General features: G+C 45.1%; 2 protein-coding genes across 10 annotated transcripts; both read left to right on the forward strand.

The window, feature by feature from the left end:
- The first annotated feature begins 1,965 nt into the window (after nucleotides 1–1,965).
- oatx (organic anion transporter X) lies at nucleotides 1,966–14,237 on the forward strand. Of its 9 annotated transcripts, none has more exons than XM_042498789.1 (16): nucleotides 1,966–3,015; nucleotides 4,279–4,362; nucleotides 4,512–4,676; nucleotides 4,772–4,845; nucleotides 5,186–5,318; nucleotides 5,506–5,609; nucleotides 5,713–5,867; nucleotides 6,049–6,217; nucleotides 7,232–7,355; nucleotides 7,466–7,581; nucleotides 8,143–8,309; nucleotides 8,482–8,641; nucleotides 9,845–9,953; nucleotides 11,458–11,532; nucleotides 12,903–13,030; nucleotides 13,559–14,237. In XM_042498789.1, the coding sequence occupies exons 2-16, from the start codon at nucleotides 4,336–4,338 to the stop codon at nucleotides 13,704–13,706; spliced, it is 1,854 nt and encodes a 617-aa protein (XP_042354723.1). In that variant the 5' UTR covers nucleotides 1,966–3,015; nucleotides 4,279–4,335; the 3' UTR covers nucleotides 13,707–14,237. The 9 variants fall into 9 exon arrangements, with proteins under 9 accessions (XP_042354723.1, XP_042354725.1, XP_042354729.1 ...); XM_042498791.1 differs by having other exon boundaries at nucleotides 8,143–8,197; nucleotides 11,454–11,532; XM_042498795.1 differs by having other exon boundaries at nucleotides 8,143–8,197; nucleotides 13,559–13,646.
- A 1,211-nt stretch (nucleotides 14,238–15,448) lies between these two features.
- Nucleotides 15,449–24,120, forward strand: pwwp2a (PWWP domain containing 2A). Its single transcript, XM_042498788.1, is given in 2 exon segments — nucleotides 15,449–16,269; nucleotides 20,871–24,120. Coding segments are annotated over 2 exon segments (2,616 nt in total). The 5' UTR covers nucleotides 15,449–15,493; the 3' UTR covers nucleotides 22,711–24,120.
- The last annotated feature ends 1,637 nt before the right edge of the window (nucleotides 24,121–25,757 follow it).

A 25,757-nucleotide genomic window follows, 5' to 3' on the forward strand; every position in this document is an offset into this window, starting at 1 on the left:
AGTCCCTAAATTATATTTAAATATTCAGTTCTGATCTATGAAGTCATTTGTTTTTAAATAATATATGTTTCGAAAGCGTTTCCATAGTGATGAGAAAGAACCAATGAGGACTATCAATGGTCATTTCACAGAATGTCTTTAAATCTTGAATCAGTCCTGGAAAGTCTCGGAAAGTCGTTGGTGGCTCAGCTGGGTTACTCAGTGAGGTCACTTCCTGTTTACAGGCTGACAATGATTGCGGAGTTTAACCGAGTTCAGTTAATGTTCGACTCGGAAACATGAAGTCTGACACGCTATCAACATGTCGAGTCACCGTGAACACGCAGCGTGTCGCCCAGAACTGTCAGGAAAACTTTATTGACAACATGTCAGTTTGTTCATCACCTTATTGAAAACATTTAAAACAGACTTTAATAAAAAAACTTTATTAAAAGCAGCAGTCAGAACAATAAATCCTCCGATCGAGTATCAGTTCAGAATCGTCCGAATCAGAGAGCACGAATGCAACGTTCACACTCGAACTCCACTGTCTTCTGTCTGCAGCAGGGGGGACACAGTGGACAGCAGCTGCTCTCTGAACACTCAGTCAGTGTTTGGGAGCTGAGGACACCGACTGTCCATTCTGTCCTGATGTCCGTCTTCAGTGAGGACACGGACTGTCCGTTCTGTCTCCATGTCTGTCTTCAGTGAGGACCCCGACTGTCCGTTCTGTCTCCATGTCCGTCTTCAGTGAGGACACCGACTGTCCGTTCTGTCTTCATGTCCGTCTTCAGTGAGGACACCGACTGTCCGTTCTGTCTCCATGTCTGTCTTCAGTGAGGATACCGACTGTCCGTTCTGTCTCCATGTCTGTCTTCAGTGAGGACCCTGACTGTCCATTCTGTCTCCATGTCTGTCTTCAGTGAGGACACTGACTGCTCATTCTGTCTCAATTTTTTTTAAAAAAAAACCAAGAATTTTGAAGAATAAAAACAAAAATTATTCAAGAAAAAAATACCAAAACTATTTTTTAAGAAAAAAAAATCTCAATCTCTTCTTGAAGAATCAACAAAATATTCTTTACAAACTTGTTTTCCAGAAAAATCTGCAATTATTATTATTATTTTATTTTTTTAAAGAAAGCATATATTTCAAACATTTGGCAAGCCCCCCCCCCAAAAAAAGCCAAAAATGTTTGAAGATGCAATTATTGCTTTTTTTTTTTTTTTTATAAAGAAAGCATGCTTTTACAAATCATCAGCCAGGAACATTACCGCTGATCCTGGAGGACAGGCCGTCCCTGCTGAGACATGGACTGGTCTCTGTGTGTCCGAGGGTGTCAGGAGGTCCTGGTGTTTCTGGATGTTGGTGGTTTCTGGTTTTGCTGTGCAGGTTGAGTCTGATGGACTCAGTTTTTATGTTTCTCTGATTTTTAATATTTTTCTGAATCATCGATAAGACGAATATTTTTTGGTTGAACTATGTTTTTAGCTGAAATCATCTTTTCGTTTGAAATCACAAAAAGCTGAAATTCTTCAGTCTGAAAACATCAAAACCACCAAATCTGGAGATTCAAGGTTTAATGAGTGACAGGGGACTCCGTAGCTGACCTTTGACCTCTGCAGGGACCCTCTGTGAATGTCTCACCTGCAGCCGGTAAATAATCATACTGATGGATCACCGAAGACCGCCGGGGCCCGTGAGTCCTGCTGCAGTCAGCAAGGATTGGTTCCAAAAATGTTCTGTTAGAGTTAAAAAGCAACCAATGCAAAGTTTTAGAAACGTTTTCAGGGTCAAATTTTCTTTTAGTTCTCGAACGTTCTTGTAATTCAGATAACGTTCTCGAGAAACGTCAGAAATGTTTTGTTAACATCTGACTTCACATTTTCATTTAAAACTGTTGTGTCACATCAGTCCTCAATAACGTTCTGAATGTTGCTTTGGAAACGTTCTTCCTTTGTTGTCATGTAACATTGAGGGAACGTTTTATAAAGAACGTTCTCTGATCCGTCACCTCTCAACGTCACCAGAACGTCCTCAGAGTGTCGCAGCTTGAACGTTACGTCGCATCGCCCAAAAATAAAGGACACGATGGAGCGATTCATCCACCGGCGGATTTTATCTCAGTTAAACGTTTGAATCCCAAACGTCAAAGTAACAAGAGCAGAGCTTTTCACGTCGACCGCAGTCTCGGTGCACGGCGTTTTTAATCTCCATGGTAACAGATCTGTGAGCAGAGGGTCAAAGTTAGGGATGCAGTGCTGTGAAGACGTTGTCTGTCCTGCAGACTGTAGCTCCATCCAAACTCAAACTAAACCTACAAATAACCTGATTCAGTCAACTGCTTTCAGTCTGGTCCTCCAGTCTGTTCACGTGTGTCTCTAACATGTCTCTGTGTCCACTGTGTCTCCTCTTTATGTCCTCTGGATGTGTCCCCTACTGAGAAGTTTGTTGGTTGACTCTCTGTCGGATAAATTCCAGGACAGAAAAACTTGAGTGTCTCAGCGAGGAGCGAGGACATGAAAACAAACAAAGTTTTAACGAGTCACGCATCTCTGCAGGAGGACATCAGTAGGACAGTTCGGGTCCACAAAGAGTCAAAAACTACAACAGTTATTAAAATGTTTAAATCAGATCCATTTGTCTTTTCATTGATTATCAGTTTATTGATCTTCAAAATCCAACTGAAGCTTTTCAAGAGGGGACAGAAAAGGAGAGAGACAGGCAAACAGATGGACAGAAAGACAGGGAGAGAGACACAGACAGACAAGCAGAGAGAGAGACAGGGAGAGACAGAGAGGGACAGAGATGCTGAACCATTAACTGAAAACAAACGACTGTTAAGCCAAGAAAAACAGAGGGAGCGTCTGTCCCGTTTCAGTGTCTTGACCAGCAGAGAGACGGATCGTAAAGTCACTGATTCATCATCAGACGTTTCCTCCAACTCCACTTGTCTGTCTCTCCGTCCGTTCCGCTGTCCACTTGTCTGTCTCTCCGTCCGTCCACCTGCGCAGCCCTCCAGGCGTCCGTCAGACCGTGAGTACATTCTGTTTTCATTCAGCTTCTGTTAATCCTTTAAGAAGTCTCACCAGACTCCATTCAAATATTTCACCGTTTGAGAGCTCAGACAAACTCGAGGCCACGAGGAACACATGACGCAGGTGTGGTAGGGTCTGGAGGAGTTTTGGAAAAGTCTGGAGGAGGCTTGGAACAGTCTGGAGGAGGCTTGGAGACTTTGGAGGAGGTTTGGAGAGTTTGGAATAATTTGGAGGACGCTTGGAGTCTTTTGGAGAGTTTTGGATAGTTTGAAGAGGTTTGGAATAGTTTGGAATATTATGGAGAGTTTGGAGGACAGTTTCGAGAGGTTTAAGAGTCTGGGATAGTTTGGAGGGTTTAGGAGAGTTTGGGATAGTTTGGAGAGTTTTGGAGGGTTTGGGATAGTTGGCATAGTTTTATAATAATTATTATTAATAATTAATTAGATATAATAATAATTATTATTATTAATGACCATTACTAATTATCGTAAATAACAGGATTTAATTTACATGACATCACCTGATGGGGCTTCACCCCAGAAATGTAAAAATGAACGCTGGTCAATGAAATCCATCTGATAAAATAAACTAAACTGTCAATCTAGAACTCTGAATAATAATGAAATCAATAACTTTAACAAAATGAGCGTTTCAACAGTATTGATCAAAGGAAGCTGGAGCTGCTGACTCAGCAGAGCGATTCATTCAGTGTGACGCAACTTTAAACCAACAGCAGCTCTGATCCCAAAAACGCATTCATTCAAAAAGCCGTTCATTTAAAAACTCATTCAAAAACTCATTTAAAAATTCATTTAATTAAAAACTCAGTCATTCATTTAAAACTCTTTTAAAAACTAACCAAGAAAATAATACACACTGAGTATTCTGACCAAGTTGAGACAGAGTCCAACTGTCCTGTTCAGTCTATCCTCACGCTGTGTCCTCTTGTTCTGTGTCCACTTGTTCTGTGTCCTCTTGCTCTGTGCTGCTTGTCAGCCTGCAGTTGTCCATTGAGGACGAGTCTGGTTCAGAGGAGGGTCCGGTTCAGTCTCTGCTGTTGTTACAGAGGTTACCAGTTTGCTGCTTACTCGGCTCATTCTCATAGACATGTACAAACTGGACATGTCCACTTCAAAGTGGACACGTCCACTGACGTGTCCACTTTGAAGTGGCACAAAGGAACAAATCATCTGTTTTCGTACAAACAAGTTTATTTTTATTCATATGTGTTTTTCTCACGTTCTTTCTGATGGATGTGAAGCTCTGAAAACAAAACAGGAGACAAGGACAGAGGAGACAAGGAGAGACACAGGGAGACATGGGCTTCAGTGACCTGCTAGATGAGGTAAGACACTTTCCTCAGGTATTTTGATTCTGCAGTAGCGTAAGAACTCACCTGTCCAGGTCGACAACGAGCTGCAGGTGTGTGACACGTGCGTGTGTGTGTGTGTGCGTGTGTGTGCATGTGTGTGTGTGTCCCGTTGCCATGGTGAGGTGGGCGGGTTTGGCAGGTACCAGTGGATCCATGTGACCCTGATCAGTTTACCTGGTCTGCTGATGGCAAGTCAGAACCTGCTGAACAACTTTGTGTCAGGAATCCCCGCCCACCACTGCCGTCTGCCAGCCAATCACAGCCTCCACAACCTGTCTCACTACCAGGTAACCTGTCTCACTATAACCTTTCTCACTACCAGTTAGATGAGCCTGATTGGTTGTTGTCTCAGGTGTATGAACCTGATTGGTTGTCATTTCAGGTGGATCAGAAGCAGCTGCTGAAAGCATATATCCCGTTGGATTCTTCAGGAAGTAGACTGGACCGCTGCAGGAGGTACACACCACGGACGTATGTAGTGAAATCTGGAAACAGCCGTGGGGGCGGGGCCTCGTTCATTCCTATGAGAGCTGCTCAGTGGCGCATGAAGCAGAGAAAACTCTTTTTATTGGTTTAGAAAAGTGTAAAATACCCGAATCTACTGGCCCATAGACCAGCGTAGTAAAATTAACAGCAGCCAAACATGGCTGAGCGCGGCTGATGGTTAACTCCTGCCGGCGGAGCGACCGACTCCCGGATTAGCGCCTCGGCGAGCTTGGTACACGCTCTTCTTCTTTGCTTCTTTTCCTGGTAGTGTTGAAGTGTGACATCACTTCCTGTCCTACCTGTTGTTCAGGTATGTGGAGCCTCAGTGGCAGCTGTTAGCTGCTAACGGTAGCTCAGCTAATGTCAGCCAGCTGCAGACTGAAGGATGTTTGGATGGATGGACGTTCGACACCTCCGAGTTCCTCGCCACCACTGTCTCCGAGGTAATGGAGAGAGACATTGTCTGTCTGAGCCTGACTGTCTAAACCTGTCTGTCTGAACCTGTCTCTCTTTGTGAACCTGTCTCTCTGAGCCTGTCTCTCTGAACCTACCTGTGTGAACCTGTCTGTAGGGACCTGTCTGACTGTCTTTCTTTCTGAGCCTGTTTCTCTGAACCTGTCTGTCTCTCAGTGGGAACTGGTGTGTCCCCTGCGTCCTCTGAAACAGATGATTCAGACCATCTATATGGGCGGTGTCCTGGCGGGTGCCATCATCTATGGTGGTTTGTCAGACAGGTGAGACTCACCTGTAGACACACCTGTCTCACATCGATCCCTCATACCTGTCTGTGGGTGTGCACTGAAATCAGGCCCATCAGAATCTGTCTCTGTCTCTCAGGTTCGGGAGGCGGTCTGTCCTTATTTGGTCATACCTGCAGCTCGCCATCCTCGGTTGTAGCTCCGCCCTCTCCCCGTCATACTCTGCTTACTGCATCTTCAGGTTCCTGAGCGGGATGGCGGTGTCTGGGATCATCCTCAATGGCGTCTCTCTGAGTACCTGTCTGTCTGTCTACCAGTCTGTCTGTACCTGTCTGTTTGTCCAGGATCATCCTCATTGGCGTCTCTCTGACTAACTGTCTGTCTGTCTGAACCTGTCTCAGCCGTCTGAACCGGTCTGTCTGAACCTGTCTGTCAGTCTCTCTGAACCTGTCTCTTTGAACCTATGTGTCTCCAGAGGTGGAGTGGATCCCAACCAGGGAGAGGACGTTGGTGGGGACGCTGTCCTCTTTCTTCTTCACCTTTGGTCAGATGATCCTGGCTGGGCTCTCCTATTGGCTGAGAGACTGGAGGAAGCTGCAGGTGGCGGTCTGCGCCCCCCAATTCCTGTTCTTCGCCTGGAGCTGGTCAGAATTTCAAAATACTCTCAGATGTGATGTTGATGTTACCTGCACAGGTTATTACCACCAAGTTCAGGGCACCAGTCAGCCCGACAGCCGATCTATCCCCGAGGATGAAGTCCAGTCTTTCCAAATGGACATTTCTTGGCAGCCGAATTCTTCCCATCTCATTCCTCTGGTCCTTTTTAAGCTTTTTAAGCTTGTTGCTGATTTGATTGATACTCCTCTCGACCCACAGTCCCCTTCTGTAGAGACTGAGAACCGTTTGGTCCACACGAACCATTCGAGGTCCCCTGGACTTCAGCTGAAGACCACAGCCCCAGCAGGCAGGTGGTCTCCTCCTCAGACTGCTGCTGCTTCACCACAATGTAGAATAAAGATACAAATATCAATATAATACAATATAAAATAATATTAAATAAAATAAATAACATATGATAATATATGATATTAAAGTATGTTATTATTACTGATGATAATAATAACTTAGATGTATATAGACACCCAAAGACGCTTTACACAACTGAATAAAAAGTCTAACACAAACAAACAAAGTGAACAGAGGCACAAAGATGAGGGTTAGGGGTCAGAGTTCAGGGAGACTGTGGTGTCCAGATGGTGTTTGAGCAGTTGTCTGAACATGAACGTGTTTCGGATATCTGTCGGGGGCGTGTTCCAGAGGGTCAGGGCTGTTACTCCGAAGGCTCTGTTTTCGAGAGTACACAGTCTGATAATTTAATGTAGATGGAATATAGATGACGTAATGTTGTGCTCTGAAGGGACGAAACTGTCAGTATGTGGATTTTTCAAAAATGGCAGTCACCGTGTTTATGTTGGTCAAGACAACCCCACCCCCCACCCCTGGCCCAGAAAAGTATTCTCTGGCTGTCGAAACACAAAGAGCTGAACTAGATTAGGAAATGGCCCAGAACCAGTCCAGAAACAGTCCAGAACCGACCCCGGTGGAAGAAGGGCATAATTGATCAGGGGTTTTGATTTCTCTGCTCTCTGATTGGTCAGGTGGTACTCGGAGTCAGCTCGTTGGTCTGTTTTGAACGGTCGGTCTGAGGAGGCTTTAAAGAGTCTTCATCGCATTGCTCGAGTCAACGGAAAACCAGAAGTTATTGACAAGTTAACACTGGAGGTAACCTGTCTGTCTACCTGTCTACCTGTCTACCTGTCTCTCTGTCTGTCTCACATGTAAAGATATCTGTTGTCCAGTCAGAGCTCTGATTCATGTCATGTGACCTGCAGGTGCTTCACTCTCACATGAGTAAGGAGATTGAGTCGAGTCGTTCGTCTTTGACGGCATACGACCTGCTGAGGACACGAGGAATGAGACGCATCTCAGTCTGTCTGCTCGTCGTCTGGTAGAGGACACATCTTCTTTATTTCCACTCACCAGCGTCCACTCACCTGTGTCCGCTTACCTGTGTCCACTCACTTGTGTCCACCCACCTGTGTCCACCACTCACCTGTGTCCACTCATCTGTGTCCACTTACCTGTGTCCACTCACATGTACACCACTCACCTGTGTCCACTCACCTGTGTCCTCTCACGTGTCCACCACTCACCTGTGTCCACCACTCACCTGTGTCCACCACTCACCTGTGTTCACCACTCACCTGTGCCCACTAACCTGTGTGTACTCCTCTTTATTTATATTCATATATGTATTTTTTTTTTATATATTCCCACTAAACAAGGTTCAGTTCAAACCTCAAGAAACAGACAGGCAGCACCTTTATCTACTGTACCTGTTTACCTGTTTACCTCTTCACCTGTCCACCTGTCCACCTGCTTACCTGTCTACCTGTCCACCTGTCCACCTGCTTACCTGTCCACCTGTTTACCTGTGCACCAGTTTACTTGTCCTCCTGTTTACCTGTCCACTCGGCCACTTGTCCACTTTATTTGTCTTCCTCTGCAGGTTCTCCACTAGTTTTGCGTATTATGGTTTGGCAATGGACCTGCAGAAGTTCGGGGTGAGTCATCACCTGTTGACCTGTCCACCTGTACCTGTCCACCTGTCTACCTGTTTATCTGTCCGTGTGTCCTGGTGTCCACCTGTTGACCTGTCCAACTGTCTACGTATCCGTGAGTCTGCCTGTCTACCTGTTTATCTGTCCATATGTTGACCTGTTGTTTACCTGTCCACCTGTCCACCTGTCTGATGTTGAGGGTTATTTGCCTTTAGAAAGGGAATAGTTTAAACTTTACCTGTGGTTTAACCCCTTCATGTCCTCCTTTTGGCTGTTGGTGTTTCCAGGTGAGTATCTACCTGATGCAGATCATCTTTGGAGTCGTGGATATTCCCGCCAAGCTGCTGGCTCTGGGCATGCTCAGTTACCTGGGCAGGAGGGTCACTCAGGCCACCTGTCTCTTCATGTCTGCCCTCGTCATTTTCGCCAATATCTTCGTCCCCACAGGTATCACACAATAACACAATAACACACACTAATACACAGTAACACACAATAACACACACTAACACACCAAACCTTAGTAAGACACAGGTAACAAACACCAACACACGATAACACTAAAACACAATAACACAATAACGCATGCTAATACACAATAACACACAATAATACACAGGTAACAAACACCAATACACAGAATTACACATTCAAGACACAGACACAGTAACAAACAATAACACAATGGCACACACTAATACACAGTAACACATAATAACACACAGGTAACAAACACCAACACAGAATAACACTAAAACACACAATAATACACAGTAACACACAATAACACACACTAAAGCTGTGTCTCAATTCAGGGTCTGCATCCTCCGGAGGAGGCAGCCTACGCGGTCTACGGAGGCGACTCCTTCGGAGGCAAAGCCTTGCTCAGTGGGCGGAGCTCTCCCTCGCTCAGTGGGCGGAGCGCTCCTCTGCTACGGGCGGCACAGCGGGGCTACAGCGCCGCGCTGGCTCATTTCCATAGCTAGTATGCTAGGTGGCTACATGTTAGCATTACTAACGTCACGTATTATGAATGAAATTATGAGATTTTACTGTCCCTCTAAGTTTAACATATCTGGCGTTTGATTGTCAAATTAGTAAAAACCCACATTAAGTTAAATCAACGCTCCGATCTCTGCTCTGTGCCGCCATTATGACAATTATTTTTAAAGATAGCGGCCCAGCAAGGAATTTTGGGAAATGGAAGGTTGCGAAGGATAGTAGCGACGTGTCCTCAAAACAGAGGGACATTTGTGGGCTTTGGAAGAAGGAGCCTTCGAATTGGGACAGACCCTGAACTGGGACACAGCTTAATACACAGTAACACACAGTAACACACCAACACTCTATAACACACACTAACACACAATAACACGACACACACTAATACACAGTAACACACAACAGCAAACAGGTAACAAAAACCACCACACACTAACACAATAACACACACACTAACATACAGGTAGCAAACACCAACACACAGAAACACACAAAAAGACACACTAAAGATACACACATTAAAGACACACACACACACACACACACACACCGTCTAGTCCTTCAGCTTCTCATCTACAACAGGATGTAACTGTCCAGCACAAAGTCAATAATCAATAAAATAAATCTGAGAGTATTGATCTTCCACAGACCTGCAGAGCGTCAGGACCACACTGGCCTGTCTTGGCAAAGCGTTCACCTCGTCTTCCTTCACCACCGTCTACCTGTACACTGGAGAGCTCTACCCCACCGTCATCAGGTGAGACCTCTACCCCACCGTCATCAGGTGAGACCTCTACCCCACCGTCATCAGTTTAGAGCTCTACCCCACCGTCATCAGTTTAGAGCTCTACCCCACCGTCATCAGGTGAGAACAGCGGTAGAAAACAAAGGTATGGCGGCATCCCAAGTCTACAGATTACTCTCTGGGTATCCTTCAGTGTCTATGTATTACGCTCCAGATAGCCTTCTGCGTCTGCTGTTGACGTTCCAGGATGTTGCTACCGGGACATCAGCAAATGCATATGATGGCACAGATGGTTAGGATCAAACTACTGGGTTTGTTGAATCCGTACCACTCCCCTCCCCCAGCCAAGTAGGGACCATCCTTGCCCTATATCACAACGTTACTAGCAGCTGTTCAACCTGACGCCATCCAGTAGCGTGTGACGCATGTAACGGGTACTTCCAGCTGCGTTCTTAAGCAACGTAAATTTCAGTCTACCTTGGAGGAGACCTTAATGACCAACTTGAGAACTCATTCTAGCTGCAGATTATCAGTCTTCATTTTTGTCAGTCAAGGACATGTTTGCAGGCTGGACTTCAACAACTCAGCATGTCCAGAAAAAAAGCTGAATGTCTGCTCAGTGTTGTCTCTGCTGTCTCATCTCTGCTGTCTCCGCTGTCTCTGCTGTCTCATTCGTCTCTGCTGTCTCTTACGTTTCTGTTGTCTCCTTTGTCTGTGTTATCACTGCTTTCTTTTCTTGTCTCTGCTGTCTTTGTTGTCTCTCTGACACTGCTGTCTCTGTTTTTTTTTCTGTCTGTATTGTCTCTGCTGTCTCTGTTGTATCTACTGTGTCTCGTCTGTCTTTGCTTTCTCTGTTTTCCCTGCTGTTTCTGTTGTCTCTTCTGTCTCTGCTGTATTTGCTGTCTCGGCTTTCTCTGTTGTCTCTGTTATGTCTGCTGTCTCTTCTGTCTCTGCTGTATTTGCTGTCTCTTCTTTCTCTTTTGTCTCTGTTTTCTCTGCTGTCTCTTCATTCTCTGTTGTCTCTGCTGTCTCTTCTGTCTCTGTTGTCACTGTTGTCTCTTCAATTTCTGCTGTCTCTCCTTCCTCTAATGTGTCTCTGCTGTCTCTTCTGTCTGTGCTGTGTTTCTGTAATGTCTCTGCAGTGTCTTATCTGTCTCTGCCGTAACGGCTGTCTCTGTTGTCTCTGTTATCTCTGCTGTCTCTGCTGTCTCTTTGGTCTCTGCTATCTTTGCTGTCACTGCTTTTTCTGTTGTCTCTGTTATCTCTAATGTCTCTTCTGTCAGTGCTGTCTTTTCTGCCTCTTCCTTTTCTTTTGTCTCTGTTTTCTCTGCTGTCTCTTCATTCTCTGTTGTCTCCGCTGTCACTGTTGTCTTTTCCATTTCTTCTGTCTTCTTCTTTCACTGTCTGTCAGTGTGCCGTTTTTTTTCTGTTGCTCCTGTAGTGTTTGTGTACTTTCCGTGTCCCCGTGTCTGTCCCTGTGGACTGAAATCTGAGGTTCAAATGTGTTTTCAGGCAGACGGGGATGGGCTTCGTGTCGACCATGGCCAGAGTCGGCAGCATGGCGGCGCCCGCTGTCCTCATCCTGGATGAGGTGAAATCACCGATCCAAATCAAAATATTAAATATTAATCAGTGGATCAGTTTGTGAAAATCATAGATCAAAACTTATCAATTGATCAATAATATGTTTTCAATACTTCCATATCAACAGAATAAATCTGATTATTAATCATTCATGATTTATTATTACATTTATGAACAAATCGGTCCATGTTAATACATGAGATCATTGGCTTCAGTCTTTAATATTAAAGCACTGTCTTCATGATCACCACCTTCATCATCATCACCATCATCACCATCTCCATCGTCATCATCACCATCGTCATAATCACCATCATCACCATCTCCATCGTCATCATCACCATCGTCATCATCACCATCATATGATCTGTGAATCTGAACTTAAGCCGTCTTTCCTTCTAACATCTACTTTTACTTAACATTTCTGCAGGAGTCATGTCACTCCGCCGGGTCACATGACTCTGCAGTAGTCTCAGGTGTTTATCAGCTCTGATCGGCAGCAATGGACATTAACATTTGCTCGGGTGTGATGCAATACCATCTGTCTGCATTCAAGCAGCTCAAACATTGTTCAGATTTAGTCTGCACCGAGTTTGAGAAAGAGACTGAGTAATTAATAGATATTAAACAGAAGTAACCATCGTCACATTTTCACCGGCCTCCATGCTGTGGCCAAAGGGACATTTCTTTATTCATTACAGGGTGGTGGCTATTTTTTAACCCTTCCCAAAGCTACAAATATTTTATCTTGAGCCTCCATAAGTGACTCTGGGAAAATGCATCAAGTGTTTGCCCCACATGACATGTTCAAGGACTGATGAATGGTGTCATATTGGTGATTATTTTAGCAGGTGTATGCACCCCAAATTTTTTAAAAAACAATACGTTTTAAAAGAAAAAACATCAACAACATTTTAAAAAGAAAATAAAAATTGCTAAAAGTTTTTAAAAAGATTTTAAAGAATATTTTTTTGTCTTTTGTCTTTATTCAGATAGGACAGTTAAAAGGGGGAGAGAGAGAGAGAAAGGGGATGACATGCAGCAAAGGGCCAAGGCCGGAATCGAACCTGCAGCTGCTGCGGCGAGTACTTAGCGTCTGTACATGGGGTGCCCGATCTACCAACTGAGCTACTGGGCACCCCAAAATAAATCACCGACATTTTTAAAGAAAAAAACAAATTAGAAGAAAACTATTGCCAAAAGTTTTAAAACATAAATTGCCATTTTCTTCCTACAGAGGTCCAAAATCCTGGAAACGCCCCTTTTGTTTACTGACTGATTTAACGGGCAATAACAAACAAAAACTGAATCAGACTACTGTAGAGTTCTGGCCTGTTTTTAATCATGCTAACGGCTCCGATGGACTACATTTCCCAGGTGTTCCCTGCTCTGCCTAGTGTGGTGTACGGGGGGGCGGCAGTGCTGGCCAGCTGCTTTGCCTGTTTCCTGCCGGAGACGCTGAACATACCGCTGCCCGACACCATCGAGGATGTGGAGGAGAAATGGTGAGCTAATGGCTAACAGTTAGCATCATTATCAGTGTTTGCTTTATAAGCTTCATCGGCTTCATTAGAGATGTTAACTTCCCAGAGTTTGTTGAGCTTTATTGTCAACGTTAGTGTTGTTAAGTTTTCAAGTTCAAGTTTATTTATTTATAAAGCACCTTTAAGAAGTCAGCAGTCAATCAAAGTGCTGTACACACGATACATAAAAAGTAAATTAATAGATAAATTAGAATAAAAACAGTAAAAGTAGAAAAACCGCAGTGCCTGTGATTTGTGTGCTCATTTATGAAATGCCAGTGAGAAGAGGTGAGTCTTTAGTGAAGATTTAAAAGTGTTGTTAGCTTCATTAGCAGTGTTAGCTCTATTATCAGTGTTAGCTTTGTTACCTTCGTTGGCAGGGTTAGCTTCAATAGCTTTGTTAGCTTCATTAGCAGTGTTAGCTCTATCATTGGTGATGCTAATGGTAACAGGCAGCTGGTTTTATTCAATCAGTAATAGATCAATAAATATTGATAACTCTCTGTGAAGGTCTGGATCAAGCCCCACCCCCCGACCAGAGGAAGGCGTGTCTTTAAAAAGGGACGGGGAATCCTGTGATGAGGGTGTGGTCTCTACAGAGGGTGTGGCTTTGAAGGAGCTGAAGGAAGCGGAGGGGGTGGGGCTGAACGCACTCTGACCAATCAGAGGGCTGGAGTCATTTCTAATGGACCAGTCAAATGGTTTCAGCGTTCATGAGAGTCAACAGTTTTACAATCAGTCAGTGATTGATTATTGATTATTGATTAGATGTGATGAGTTTAGTTTCTATCATTAATTAGTCAATAATTAATCTATTAATAAATCTGTGATCATTGGTGTTGTCTGCTGGCACTTTCAATCTCAAAACTGCACATTTTACCAGTGTCTGTTTTCAACGATACGTTTCCGTGAAAAAAGTGTGAAACAGACTGAAACATATGTGAAACAGACTGACACAGGTGTGAAACAGACTGAAACAGACTGACAGAGGTGTGAAACAGACTGAAACAGTCTGACAGAGGTGTGAAACAGACTGAAACAGGTGTGAAACAGACTGACACAGGTGTGAAACAGACTGAAACAGACTGACAGAGGTGTGAAACAGACTGAAACAGACTGACAGAGGTGTGAAACAGACTGACACAGGTATGAAACAGATGGAGACAGACTGACACAGGTGTGAAACAGACTGACAGAGGTGTGAAACAGACTGACACAGGTATGAAACAGATGGAGACAGACTGACACAGGTGTGAAACAGACTGACACAGGTGTGAAACAGACTGAAACAGGTGTGACACAGATGGAAACAGGTGTGAAACACACTGAAACAGGCTGAAACGTGTGAGACAGGTGTGACACAAACTGAAACAAACAAAATCAGGTGTGAAACAGACTGAAACAGGTGTGAAACAGGGTCTGAGGTGTGTTCATGGGTGTCAGACATGTTGCCGATCAGCAGTGACATGTTAATAAATGTAATTCTGGTAAATCTTGTTTGATTTTTGTTTTTATTTTACACCTGCTGCAGAAGTACTAATACCGCAGCATGTCCTCTGCAGGACTCATGAAAGTACTGTGAAGTACTAATACCGCAGCATGTCCTCTGCAGGACTCATGAAAGTACTGTGAAGTACTAATACCGCAGCAGGTTCTCTGCAGGACTCATGAAAGTACTGTGAAGTACTAATACCGCAGCAGGTCCTCTGCAGGACTTAGTTTTCCACTGAAGCAAATGTTCAGTTATAATCCAGCTCTGATTTTTTAGATAATCTATACTTAAAAGCTGTTCTGTAGAAGTGAAGAAGAACTGATCAGGAGTATTGATGATCGTTTCACAGAATGTTTTGTCTTTAACAGTTTGATTTTAAGTCCTGGAAAAGTCCTGGTGAACCAGTATGATACTATCTATATGATCAATAAATGAAACTGATCACTTTAATGATCGATTAATTTACTGATCCATCAGTTATATTTTAATATGATTATTGATGATTCCACATCATGATTCTAATTACTTCTAAGTACTTTTTGGAGATTGATTAGTTATTGGTTTTGAAATATAGAAAATGTTATTGATCTCTGGTTTTGATCAGATATTGATTTGTGATCAGAAGGAAGCGGTTAGAAAAAGAAAAAAAATGAAACAGTTTGGAGTGCAGATCAGATTTAAGTGTATCATAGTACCGATCATAATTGATCAGGTTTTGATTGATTGATCGGGTTTGATTGATCTGTAGATGTTCTTGTTGCTTGTAAAGTTTCCCGCCCCCTAAAAGAATCATCCAATCAACCTCTGAGACTCTGACAGGATCGTCCAATCACAGGCGGCGCCCCGCCACCTCCTCTGACTGACGGGCCTTCCCCCCAACGGCTGCGCGCCTGCGCAGCTGGTCCGTGTTGGGGGGCGGAGCTTTGTGCCGCTCGGCAGCACAGCGGGAGAAAATGGCGGCCGTGGCTGCGGAGCCAGGAGCTGCGGCGGTTCACCGCGCGACAATAACCGACGAGGCCCCGTCGGAACCGGGCCCGGGCGAGACGGGACGCCCCGGAGCTCCGCCGGAGCCCGACGGGACGGCCCCGGTGCCATCCGCGTGCCACCCGGAGGACGATGGGGAGGCGGAGGAGCGCCGCCATGTCAGGCCGGAGCTCGAGTCCGCGGCGGGAACAGCGCGCTGCGAGGACGACCCGGACCGGCTCTGTCCGGGGGCCCCGGGGGACTCGGAGGGGCTGGAGCGGCTCTCTGCGGGGGTCCAGGGGGACCCGGTGTCGGTGCCAGAGCCCTCCCCCTCCTCCGCCGTCTTCCTGCTCTCCTTCCCGGCGCCGCCGCCCCCGACCGAGGCCGGACTGTCCCTGGACGAACCCGCCGAGCCCTCCACCAGCGACCGGGCCGACACCTGGGACAGCACCCGGGACACCAGCCGGGACAGAGGCTACACGGCCCGCGGTCCCCCAGAGGACCCGGAGCTGGTCTACAGCCGCCCCTCGGCGGGCTCCGAGGAGCCGCGGGGCCGCTCCCCACCCTGCAGGCCGCCTGGGGAGGAACGGTCCCGGCCGGAGCTCGGAGCGGGGCCCGGAGCCGGGTCCGGCTCCCCGCAGGACCCATTGAGTCCCGGGTCCGAGGTCCGGGTCTGCCTGGACCACGTCATCGATGACGCGCTGGTGGTGTCTTTCCGGCGGGGGGAGAAGGTGTTCTCCGGGGTCCTGATGGACATCTCTAAAAGGTAAATACGATCGATCATCTCATGTCATCAGCACACCTGACAGGTAACCGAAGTGATCGGTCGATCCGAGCAGCTACCAGCTGATTTCTGATGTCACAGGAAAAAGAACATGATCGATCATACTGATCAACTATCGATTAATATTTAGACTGACTAATCAATTAGTTGATAAATATACAGCCTGATCGATCAGTCAGTTAATTAATATCCAAACTGACCGATCAACCAATCAATTAATACACAGTGATTGATTTATATTAAAAGTGCATGATTTGATACAAATAGAGTTGCAGATAATAATCAATAATCTCTTGGATTGTTGTCAGTGATAAAATGTTTCAGTCTGACTAAAAGATGACAATTATTGATTATTTGTATGATCATTTATCATTACATCTTCAGATTGAAAAATGAAAAATCTAAAAAGTTCCAGATAAAAGGATTTTATGTATTTAGACAGAAATACTGAATGTTTTGTCAAAGATAACAATGTGACAGGATTGTTATTATTATCACTGTTATTGTTACAACTGTTTTTTTTATGATCATTTCAGAGCAGCACGTTTTGGAAGTCCATAAAATTTATCATAATAAACATATTAATCATTATTACAAATTTCAGTCAAAACACTATAGCATGCCGTTGTTTATTTAATTTTCTAATTTTTGTGAATGTTTCTGTTCCAGCTGAAACTCTTCCATCAGTGATAATCAATATCTCTCCGAGACGCTACCTGATTGGCCCGTTGACTGTTACTGAACGCTTTCGTTGTGCGTTTTTTTTTTTTCTGAACAGAAAATTTTTCTTCATATTGAAACACAAATCTGAAATATTCTCTAAGTGTTCACAGTGAGAACCGCACACACGACAGGGACCCCTCGCATAATCATTGACAACATTTCCAAACTTTTCCAAGACTTTTCATTCCCGTCCTGCCCGACGTTTCCAGATTTCGATACCTGACGGTAAACAATGGGTTAAAACATTTGCACGTTTCAGAGCGGCGACTCGTTTCAGAGCGGTGACTCGTTTCAGAGCGGCGACTCGTTTCAGAGAAGCGACTTGTTTTTAGGGTGGTGACACCTTTCAGAGCAGAAACTCGTTTTTACAACAGCTGTGACTGGTTGACGAATAAATCTGTAATTGTCTTATGTCAGCTGGAACATTTCTGCAGGTGTTTCATAACAAACATTTAGCACTTTTCCAAAACTTTAATAGATTTTTTACTAATTACATAACTTTTTCAGGCATGGAAATGTAATTGTGACCTTTCTTGACTTTTTCCATGACCATGGAATGTTAGTAGTAATAGTAGTAGTAGTATTGTTGTTCTAATTATTTTTACCTTGTTATTATTATGACTATTATTATTACAACAATAATAATTATTATTCTTATCATATTTACCCCAGCTGTGGGCGGAGCCTCGTCACTCAGCTTCACTAATAGATTATCTAAATTTTTATTGATTAGGTGATGTTGATGGAACCAAAAAGGTGGAATTTGATATAGAGCAGACAGTTTACATTCAGGGTTTGTATGGTCATGGAAAACCTGGAAAAGTCAAAGAATTTGCAAATAGCAATTTCCAGGCTGTTTATTAGAAAACTAAATATACCCTGGAAGTTTTGGAAAATTTGTTTCACAAACTTGTGTGTTCAAGGGCCATTGTAAATTTAAAAGCGATGTCTCAAACGTCTATTTCTCTAAAGATCGGTGCTAAAAACAACACTAAATCCAGCCATTCAAAGTTGTATGTCCCTCTCCTAAAGCCAAATTAAAAAATGACTCCCTCCTTGGTGCTTGAAATATTGTTTGGCATGTCTCCTGCTCTTTGCAGCAAAAACATGACGACAACATGATGAAAACACAATGACAACATGACTAACATGACAATGACAATGACATGACGATCGCATGACAACAACATGACAGCACCACAACAATACCATGACAACACGACAATGCCACAGCAACATGACAGCTTGACAAACATGACATCAACATGACAACAACACAAGGACAACATGACAACCTAACATGGACAACGACACAATAACATGACAACAACATGACAGTGACATGACAACATAAAAACGACATGACAACAACACGATGACAACAGGATAATAACATAACATGACAATGACATGACAACACAACAACATGACAACAACACGACAACATAACAGCATGACAACACTACAACATGATAGTGCCACAACATGACACGACATCACAACATCACAATGTCACCACGACACCAACAAGACAACATTACAATACGGAAATATGACAACACCATCATGGCACAACATGACATGACAACATCATCACAGCACAACATGACATGGCAACATCATCACAGCACAACAACATGACATGACAACATCATCACGGCGCAACAACATGACATGACAACATCATCACGGCACAACAACATGACAACATCATCACGGCACAACAACATGACATGACAACATCATCACAGCACAACAACATGACAACACCATGACATATGACATCATGATGGCAAGCCTTGATGACAATGAAGGATATGTTCCCAAAAAAGCAAGTCTCATCAGTTGTTGGGACCTAGTTTGGTTTTGCGGCTTCAGATGTGGAACAAACCACGGTCAGCTGCAATTTGTAAAAAGGCTGTTTCAACTAAAGGCAACAGCACAACTGATTTATTCCAACATGTCAGACATTCGGCATGCAGCCAAATTGGAGACGTGTCTCATTGTGAGATGCAAGAGACGGCGTCAGTCCACAAACAGCAGGTGAAAAGCAGCCGACATTAGTGGAGTCATATTCCCATTTTGTCTTGTATGACAGGAAAGAGACCCACTGCGGAGCTGCTACTGATGCAGTCGCTGCATATCGTTAAAGATACGGTGCCCATATGTACAAAAGGAAAAGCCTGCAGGTTTGTCCATGCGCTAAAAACTATCCACCACAGGTCTGCTACCAGCCACCTCATCTGTACAATTGGACACGTGAAAAGATCTCAGAGAACTGGAGGCGATGTCGTCTGACTCCACTAAAACAGACAGACAGTCAGGTCATTTCACCACAACCAATAACATGATCTGTTCACTAATGCTGAACTACGGCTTCATGATTTCAGAATTGATCATTTTCAAAACTGGACTGTTTCAACTGGGAAACTGACTTGAAGCCCTCTATATATCTCAGTTTTCCTTTGTTCATTTTTATTGCTAAAATCAAAGCAAAACTTATTCTTAGTAAATTCTTTGTCAATTGTAGGTTGTTTTTAAGAGGGGAAAAAAGTCAATTAAAGTCCCAAATCAAGTTTGGTGTAAAAAAGAAATCTGAGATATTATTTTTAGGGCATATCTCCCAGCCCTATGGTCTGTGAACGTGTTCAGTCTGGTCTCAGAGTCAACGGCTTCGTGTTTGTTTACAGGACATAATAGAGGTGAATCTATAACTGATCAATCAGTCAATCAACAATGATAATTGCTGTCTCTTATCTGCTCTGATCAGGTTTTATAGTTTCAGAACATCTGCGTGTGATTTTTGATTCCTATGATGTCTGCAGCGTGACATTGGCTAATGCTAGTGGAAATTACTTGTTTTCTTTTACCATGACAACAGAGTATGTTTACGTGTCCTCATCACAGCATGAGTTTAGCTGCTGCAAAGCTTCTCTTTTGATCACATTTCCCGAACTGATCTGTATATAAAGTCAAGTGGCGCTGAGTAAAAGCTACCTTCTGCGATTATTTTGGCGCCTCCAATAAAAGGTGAGCAAAAGAACATTAATCCCATCTGAAGTATAAATGTTCTGTCTTTGACGGTGAACTGAAGAAGATATCTCAAAGCCACTGACTCCGAAAACAGAAACAGTCATTTTACTTCACACAACACTGGAGCTGTTGGTCTACTGCTGCGTCCATCAGATACAAAGCACAGCATATGTTTACACTGATACTGATTTTTAAGGTGGCTTAAATCTGTTTTGCTGCTTTCCCGTCTGCAGCAGGACATAGTTTGTCTTCTGTGCTGGTTTAGATTTGGTTTATAATTGAATCAATTAATTGGACTGCCTTGTTTATGTCTTTAAATGTTACGGCCGAAAATGAAAACAATAAGTAAGGTTGATGATCTCACATTTCTGCCTCTCTAACATGTTGTTTACTCAGAAATAATAGTTGTTCTTGGTGCTACATCTCTGATTCAGTCTGTTGGTTTTTCCTTTTTTCAGCATCCAAAATCACAGGTATTAAAACATCTCAGGAAAAAAAAATGTGGAAAAAGAATACATTTAATTAACGTGATGTATCCACACAATTTCTTTTTGAATTTGGTGTGAAAAGAATTCAAACCAAATGAACCATTTCAAGAAACACTCCACACAGCGTCTCTCAATAATCAAAGTTAGACAATGTTTAACCAGGACAGGTTGAGATCAGACGAGACTTTGAGATCAGACGAGGCTTTGAGATCAGATGAGAATTTGAGTTCAGGCGAGAGTTTGACATCAGAGGAGAGTTTGAGTTTGAAGATCTCGGGCTCCTAGGCCAAAGTAATTGTAAGGAGTCTCTAAGGTTTCTCATCCTCTGTCTGTGTCCAGGTTTGGACCGTACGGCATTCCCATCACGGTGTTTCCCAGACGGGACGACCGGAGTTCGCCTCAGATGTCTGTGCAGTTGCCCCTGGTTAAAAATGTCGACCCATCAACCAAACAGGAAGAGCTCTCTGTGAGCCCTGCGTCCTCACCCCATCCTCACCCCTGGACCTCCAAACCCCCGCCGCTGTTCCAGGAGGGGGCGCCGTACCCCCCTCCTCTGTTCATCAGGGACACCTACAACCAGGCCTTACCTCAGCCACTGCCACGCAAGATCAAACGGCCGAAACGGCGCTACCGCTGTGAGGAGCCCACCTCCATCATGAATGCCATCAAGCTCCGCCCCCGCCAGGTACTCTGCGATAAGTGCAAAGGTGTAGTGGCGTCGGCGGGGCACAGGGAGTCACGGCGGGGCACAGTGGATCTGAGGAGTGAGGAGGTGTCACGGCGGCGGCGACCAGCAGAGGGGCCGATTTCCTCCGAGGTCAAACGGCTGCGAAGTGACGACAAGGGGGTGCGTCCCGCCGCAGACAGACGCTCTTCATCAGGGATACGTGTGTCGTCTTCATCATCTTCATCTCGCCGCGTCCTGAGGGGCGTGGCTACATCTTCGCCTGCCCCATCCAGCCGCATGTGTCTGAATCTGAACTCTAAGAAAGTTCTGGCCAAAGGCTCGACTGTCGATCGCTCCAAGGCACGGCAGGTTCTCAAGAAGCTGGCAAGGAATTCACAGCCACCGCCACCGCCGCATCGCCGGCCAAAAGACCAGAACCAGAACCAGGGTCAAAACCAGGACCGCACCAAGGCTGTGACCCGAGCCGCTGCCCTGCAGAACCACAACCAGAAGGTGCACTTCACTCGCCGCCTGCAGCACCTCAGCAGCGCCCCCGTCAGCTCGACCTCCCACACGGTGCTTCCGCCCAGAATGCGCCTCAAACCACAAAGGTATCGTACCGACGACAGCCAGGCACCCTCCTCCTCCTCGTCCCCGCCTAAACAGAGCACTCGCTCATCGCCTCCCAAACCTGTTTTAAGCCCTGTCCCCACTTTGAATCCATCCTCACCTGTAGCCCCGCCCCCTCCCTCAACCACAGCTCCTCCCCCGGCATCCCCCTCCTGTGCAGCCAGTGTTGCCGTGGACACACAGGAGATCTGCACTCCTGGGGAGGAGGGGGCGGAGCAGAGAGAGGGAGCGGCGCCTCCTCCTCCCTGCGCCTCCTCCTCCTCGTCCTTAGAATCCTCCCACTCAGAGTGCAGCTAGGAGGCCTTGGAACCCCCCCCTGGGCCCCCCCCCTCCCCCCCCCCCCCCTCCTCCTTGTTAGGGCCTCGCTGTCCATCCTCTTCCTGTCCCTCCTCCCCTCTCACTAGAGCTGATGGCGAGGATATGCAGGCTGGCGGCGAGGAGGAGGAGGATGGCGAACTGAAGAGGCGTCGCAAGTCTTCCACGTCCTCCTCGTCCTCCTCGTCTTCGTCATCCTCCTCCGTCTTTTCCAAGTTGGTGTCCAAGTGTTTGCTCCCTGACGGTCGGACGGTGTGCGTCGGCGACATCGTCTGGGCGAAGATCTACGGCTTCCCCTGGTGGCCCGCGCGCGTGCTCGGCATCACGGTGTCGCGGCGTGGCGACACGGGGCTGGCAGTGCGGCAGGAGGCACGGGTCTCCTGGTTCGGCTCCCCCACCACCTCCTTCCTGCCGCTCACCCAGCTGTCGCCCTTCCTGGAGAGCTTCCAGTCCCGCTTTGACAGGAAGAGGAAGGGGCCGTACCGCCGTGCCATCGCCGAGGCCGCCAGTGCCGCCAAACAGCTGACACCAGAGGTCCGAGCGCTGCTCACGCAATTCGAGACGTAGCGTCAGCTACTGCTGCCCCTGCCCCACCCTTCCAAGCAAGCCCCGCCCATATGAGGAAGTGGGAGGAGCTTGTCCCCTCTTTTCAGACTGATACCCGTCTGTTAGGGACTGACGGTAACAGACAGACAGTGTTTCCTGTTTCTTGTTCAGAGAGGAGGGGCAGGGCTTCTGAGTTACCTGTCACGGTGGGCGGGGCTTAACACCCCATGTCTTCACTGAGGTCCTCACTTTCAGGCAGGTGTCAGTCGGTGGCAGCGTTTCCCCTCGCCGTCTGTTAAAGGGTCACTAACCCTGATGATGTCATCAAAGGCTATAATGAAAGAAACTATCTAGCTGTGTTATGGGAAACGTATGATGCCGTTACTGGAATAAAAGTCAGGAAATCTGCTTTGACCTTTAAGAACTCCTGAAGGTTCAGCTTGATTGGCTGAATCACGATAATGTCCCGCATGTACATCATCCAAGATCAAAAGTCAATGTAAACACTAAAATTAAGCTTACTGTGGCCATGCTAACGGCAGCTGAGCTCAGCTGATTGGTTGATCAGAATGATTGGCTAGTTCATGTGGCGGCGAGGTGAAGCACTGTGATGCGCTGACGTGTCACTTCCCTTTTTCTGCTGGTTCTCGTGGTTCTGCTGAAGAACAACAAACCTGAAAGTAAAATGATGAAAACTGTGAAACACAAAGCCTTGATCAATTTGAGGTCTGAGGTCCTAAACAAGGTCCAGAGCTTAGCGCGAGTAGTCCAGACGGTCTGAGGTCATTAATACAAAACTTTATGGAACAAAAAGTTTCTCCTGGTGCCAAAATCTGAAGAAAACTTCAAGATGTTTACTAAGAATTTCCGCTTAAAGTTAAGATCTTGATAAAGTTAAAGTTATTTACAAAGTGTCTTCAGATCTACTGAGGACAAACACCGAGATGACAAACACTAGGCAACAGAGAGTTAATGAAACTACAGATGAGATGGTGCAGGAGGACGTTTGTCCCACCGAACACAACGATACCACACCTGAAATAAAGGTGTCCTCACATTCGTGTCCTCTGGGTGTCCGTAGGCCAGAGATGTACTGGCTGGTAACGGTGCATATGCATGATGGCCATCATGCATCCCCCATGGCGGTTTGAACATTTCCTTAAAATAAACATGACGCAGACATGAGATGCACCGTGTCAGTAACCTCTGGGGGGCAGCTTGGAGGCAGAGCGGCTGTGACAAAAGAGACAGAGAGACAGGTCTTCCCCGCTGTCGCTTTTGTCTTTATCTAGAGGTTTTACTTTCTGCTGCCATTATCGCTGCCTTTTTTTGCTTTTCTCATTACTAACACGATGGTCACCTCCTCGAGTCTTGCCTAGGGCTGGGCGATATGGAAAAAAGTGTTATCGCTTTTTTTTTCATATCAGTCAATATCAATATATATTACAAAAAACATGATATCAGTATTTCTGTCGAGCTTAAAGGTTCCTTTGACTCCTCAGTGAGATATGAAGATATCATCAGATTCATTTTGGTTTAAATATTTATTTTCTGTCAGACATTGAACATGACAAATATACTGTAGAACAGCATCACCAACTGGAGGACCTATTCTACTAAAACTCAAAGAGGTCCAGGTACTAAAATTTACTCCCAGCAAAGGTCCAAGCCTCATACCTAAAATCAATATCACCATTAACTGAACATTTTACTTTGATTACAATTAAAGAACGATTATTTTATTTTGGTTTTTTGTAGTTTGTTTTTTGCCCTCATAGTTCACTGACACAGTGTCATGTGACCATGGTGTGTTGGAGTGAAATAAACATATGATTTATTATTATTTATTAAACTTTCCAACATTATAAAAAAATAAAAAGCTCCATCTTAAACAAACTTCAGGTAAATTTAAGCACATTGTGCTGATAATAGGCCAACCTCTCCTGACTGCAGGACTCTGACTTCAACTTCGGTGCTATTAATCATTTTACTCAGGAATTAAAAACTTTTGAGTCGGCCTACTTCTCCTATAGCTGCCAACAGCCTGCCAACATTCACAGTTAGAGAAAGGCTGAAAATAAGCTCATGTGCTTGTGGCCCCGGACCCCCAAAACATTACATCTGCCCCTGGTAATAATAACGAGAGCTCAGCACGAGCGGCCGGATGAGACACAGAGCGATGCGTCCTGGTGTTTCTAAATAATTCATCCAAAGTCTGATTAAAGCTGAAACTAACACAAAGTTGTCTGTAGAAGTCTGAAGAAGTCACTTTCACCTCTGCAGATGTGTCTGTTTCAGACACTTTGGTGCTGTGAGGAGAAGCTGTGCTCTGTTTGTCTGTCTCACTGCGCTGCTGTCGGACCATCAGCTGTTTGATCCGCCATGATGAAATGCTGTGGCTGTCGAACACTCAGCTGTTCAACAGTCAAAGTCCTTCACTGCATTTGGTTTTCCGTGGCGCTATTTTTATTATCATTGGCTGTTTGTGTTGTCTGTCAAAACATGGCTAGAATGTGTAATATTCATTCTGTCTACTACATCTCATATTTCAATCGAGGAAAATTTATTTTGCGATAGATATCGTTATCGTTTTATCGCCCATAGACCGTAAATAAAGATAGACAACACGCCCCCACTTACCCCTGCTATGCAGAAGTGAGGTAAAATATCCTGGATACGAGTGTTGCCATCTTGTGAGGGTGATGTCATTGGGAGCCCTGCGTCTGTGCAGCAGTGAATCTGCAGTGGGGGAGTTCCCATCTGACCAATCCTGAGAAGCGCCATTGAACGTAAGTGCACGGATTGGCTGTCACAAATGTCAATCATGGCGGAACAGCCCCCTTTTGTATAATTTAATAACTCATTAAAACAAAACTTATCATGAAAACAAACACTTGAACAAATGTCAGGGTGATGAGAGCTACTTTCAGTGACAGAAACCATCTTTGGGAAAAAAATTATTTGCCATGCACTTTGAGTTTTTAGTTCAGCCTATGAACATTCATTAACGTGGAGGGGTAGGTCTTAGGACCTGTACTGCAGACAGACACCAGGGGGCGATCGAGACT

This window comes from Plectropomus leopardus, chromosome 13 (assembly GCF_008729295.1).
Source record: "Plectropomus leopardus isolate mb chromosome 13, YSFRI_Pleo_2.0, whole genome shotgun sequence".
In the NCBI taxonomy this organism is placed as follows: Eukaryota; Metazoa; Chordata; class Actinopteri; order Perciformes; family Serranidae; genus Plectropomus; species Plectropomus leopardus.

Coding starts and splice junctions, on each gene's coding strand:
- oatx (XM_042498789.1), top strand. CDS start 4,336: ATGGGCTTCAGTGACCTGCTAGATGAG. Junction 5,319..5,505: donor TCGCCACCACTGTCTCCGAG/GTAATGGAGAGA, acceptor TCTGTCTCTCAG/TGGGAACTGGTGTGTCCCCT. Junction 7,356..7,465: donor TTGACAAGTTAACACTGGAG/GTAACCTGTCTG, acceptor TGTGACCTGCAG/GTGCTTCACTCTCACATGAG.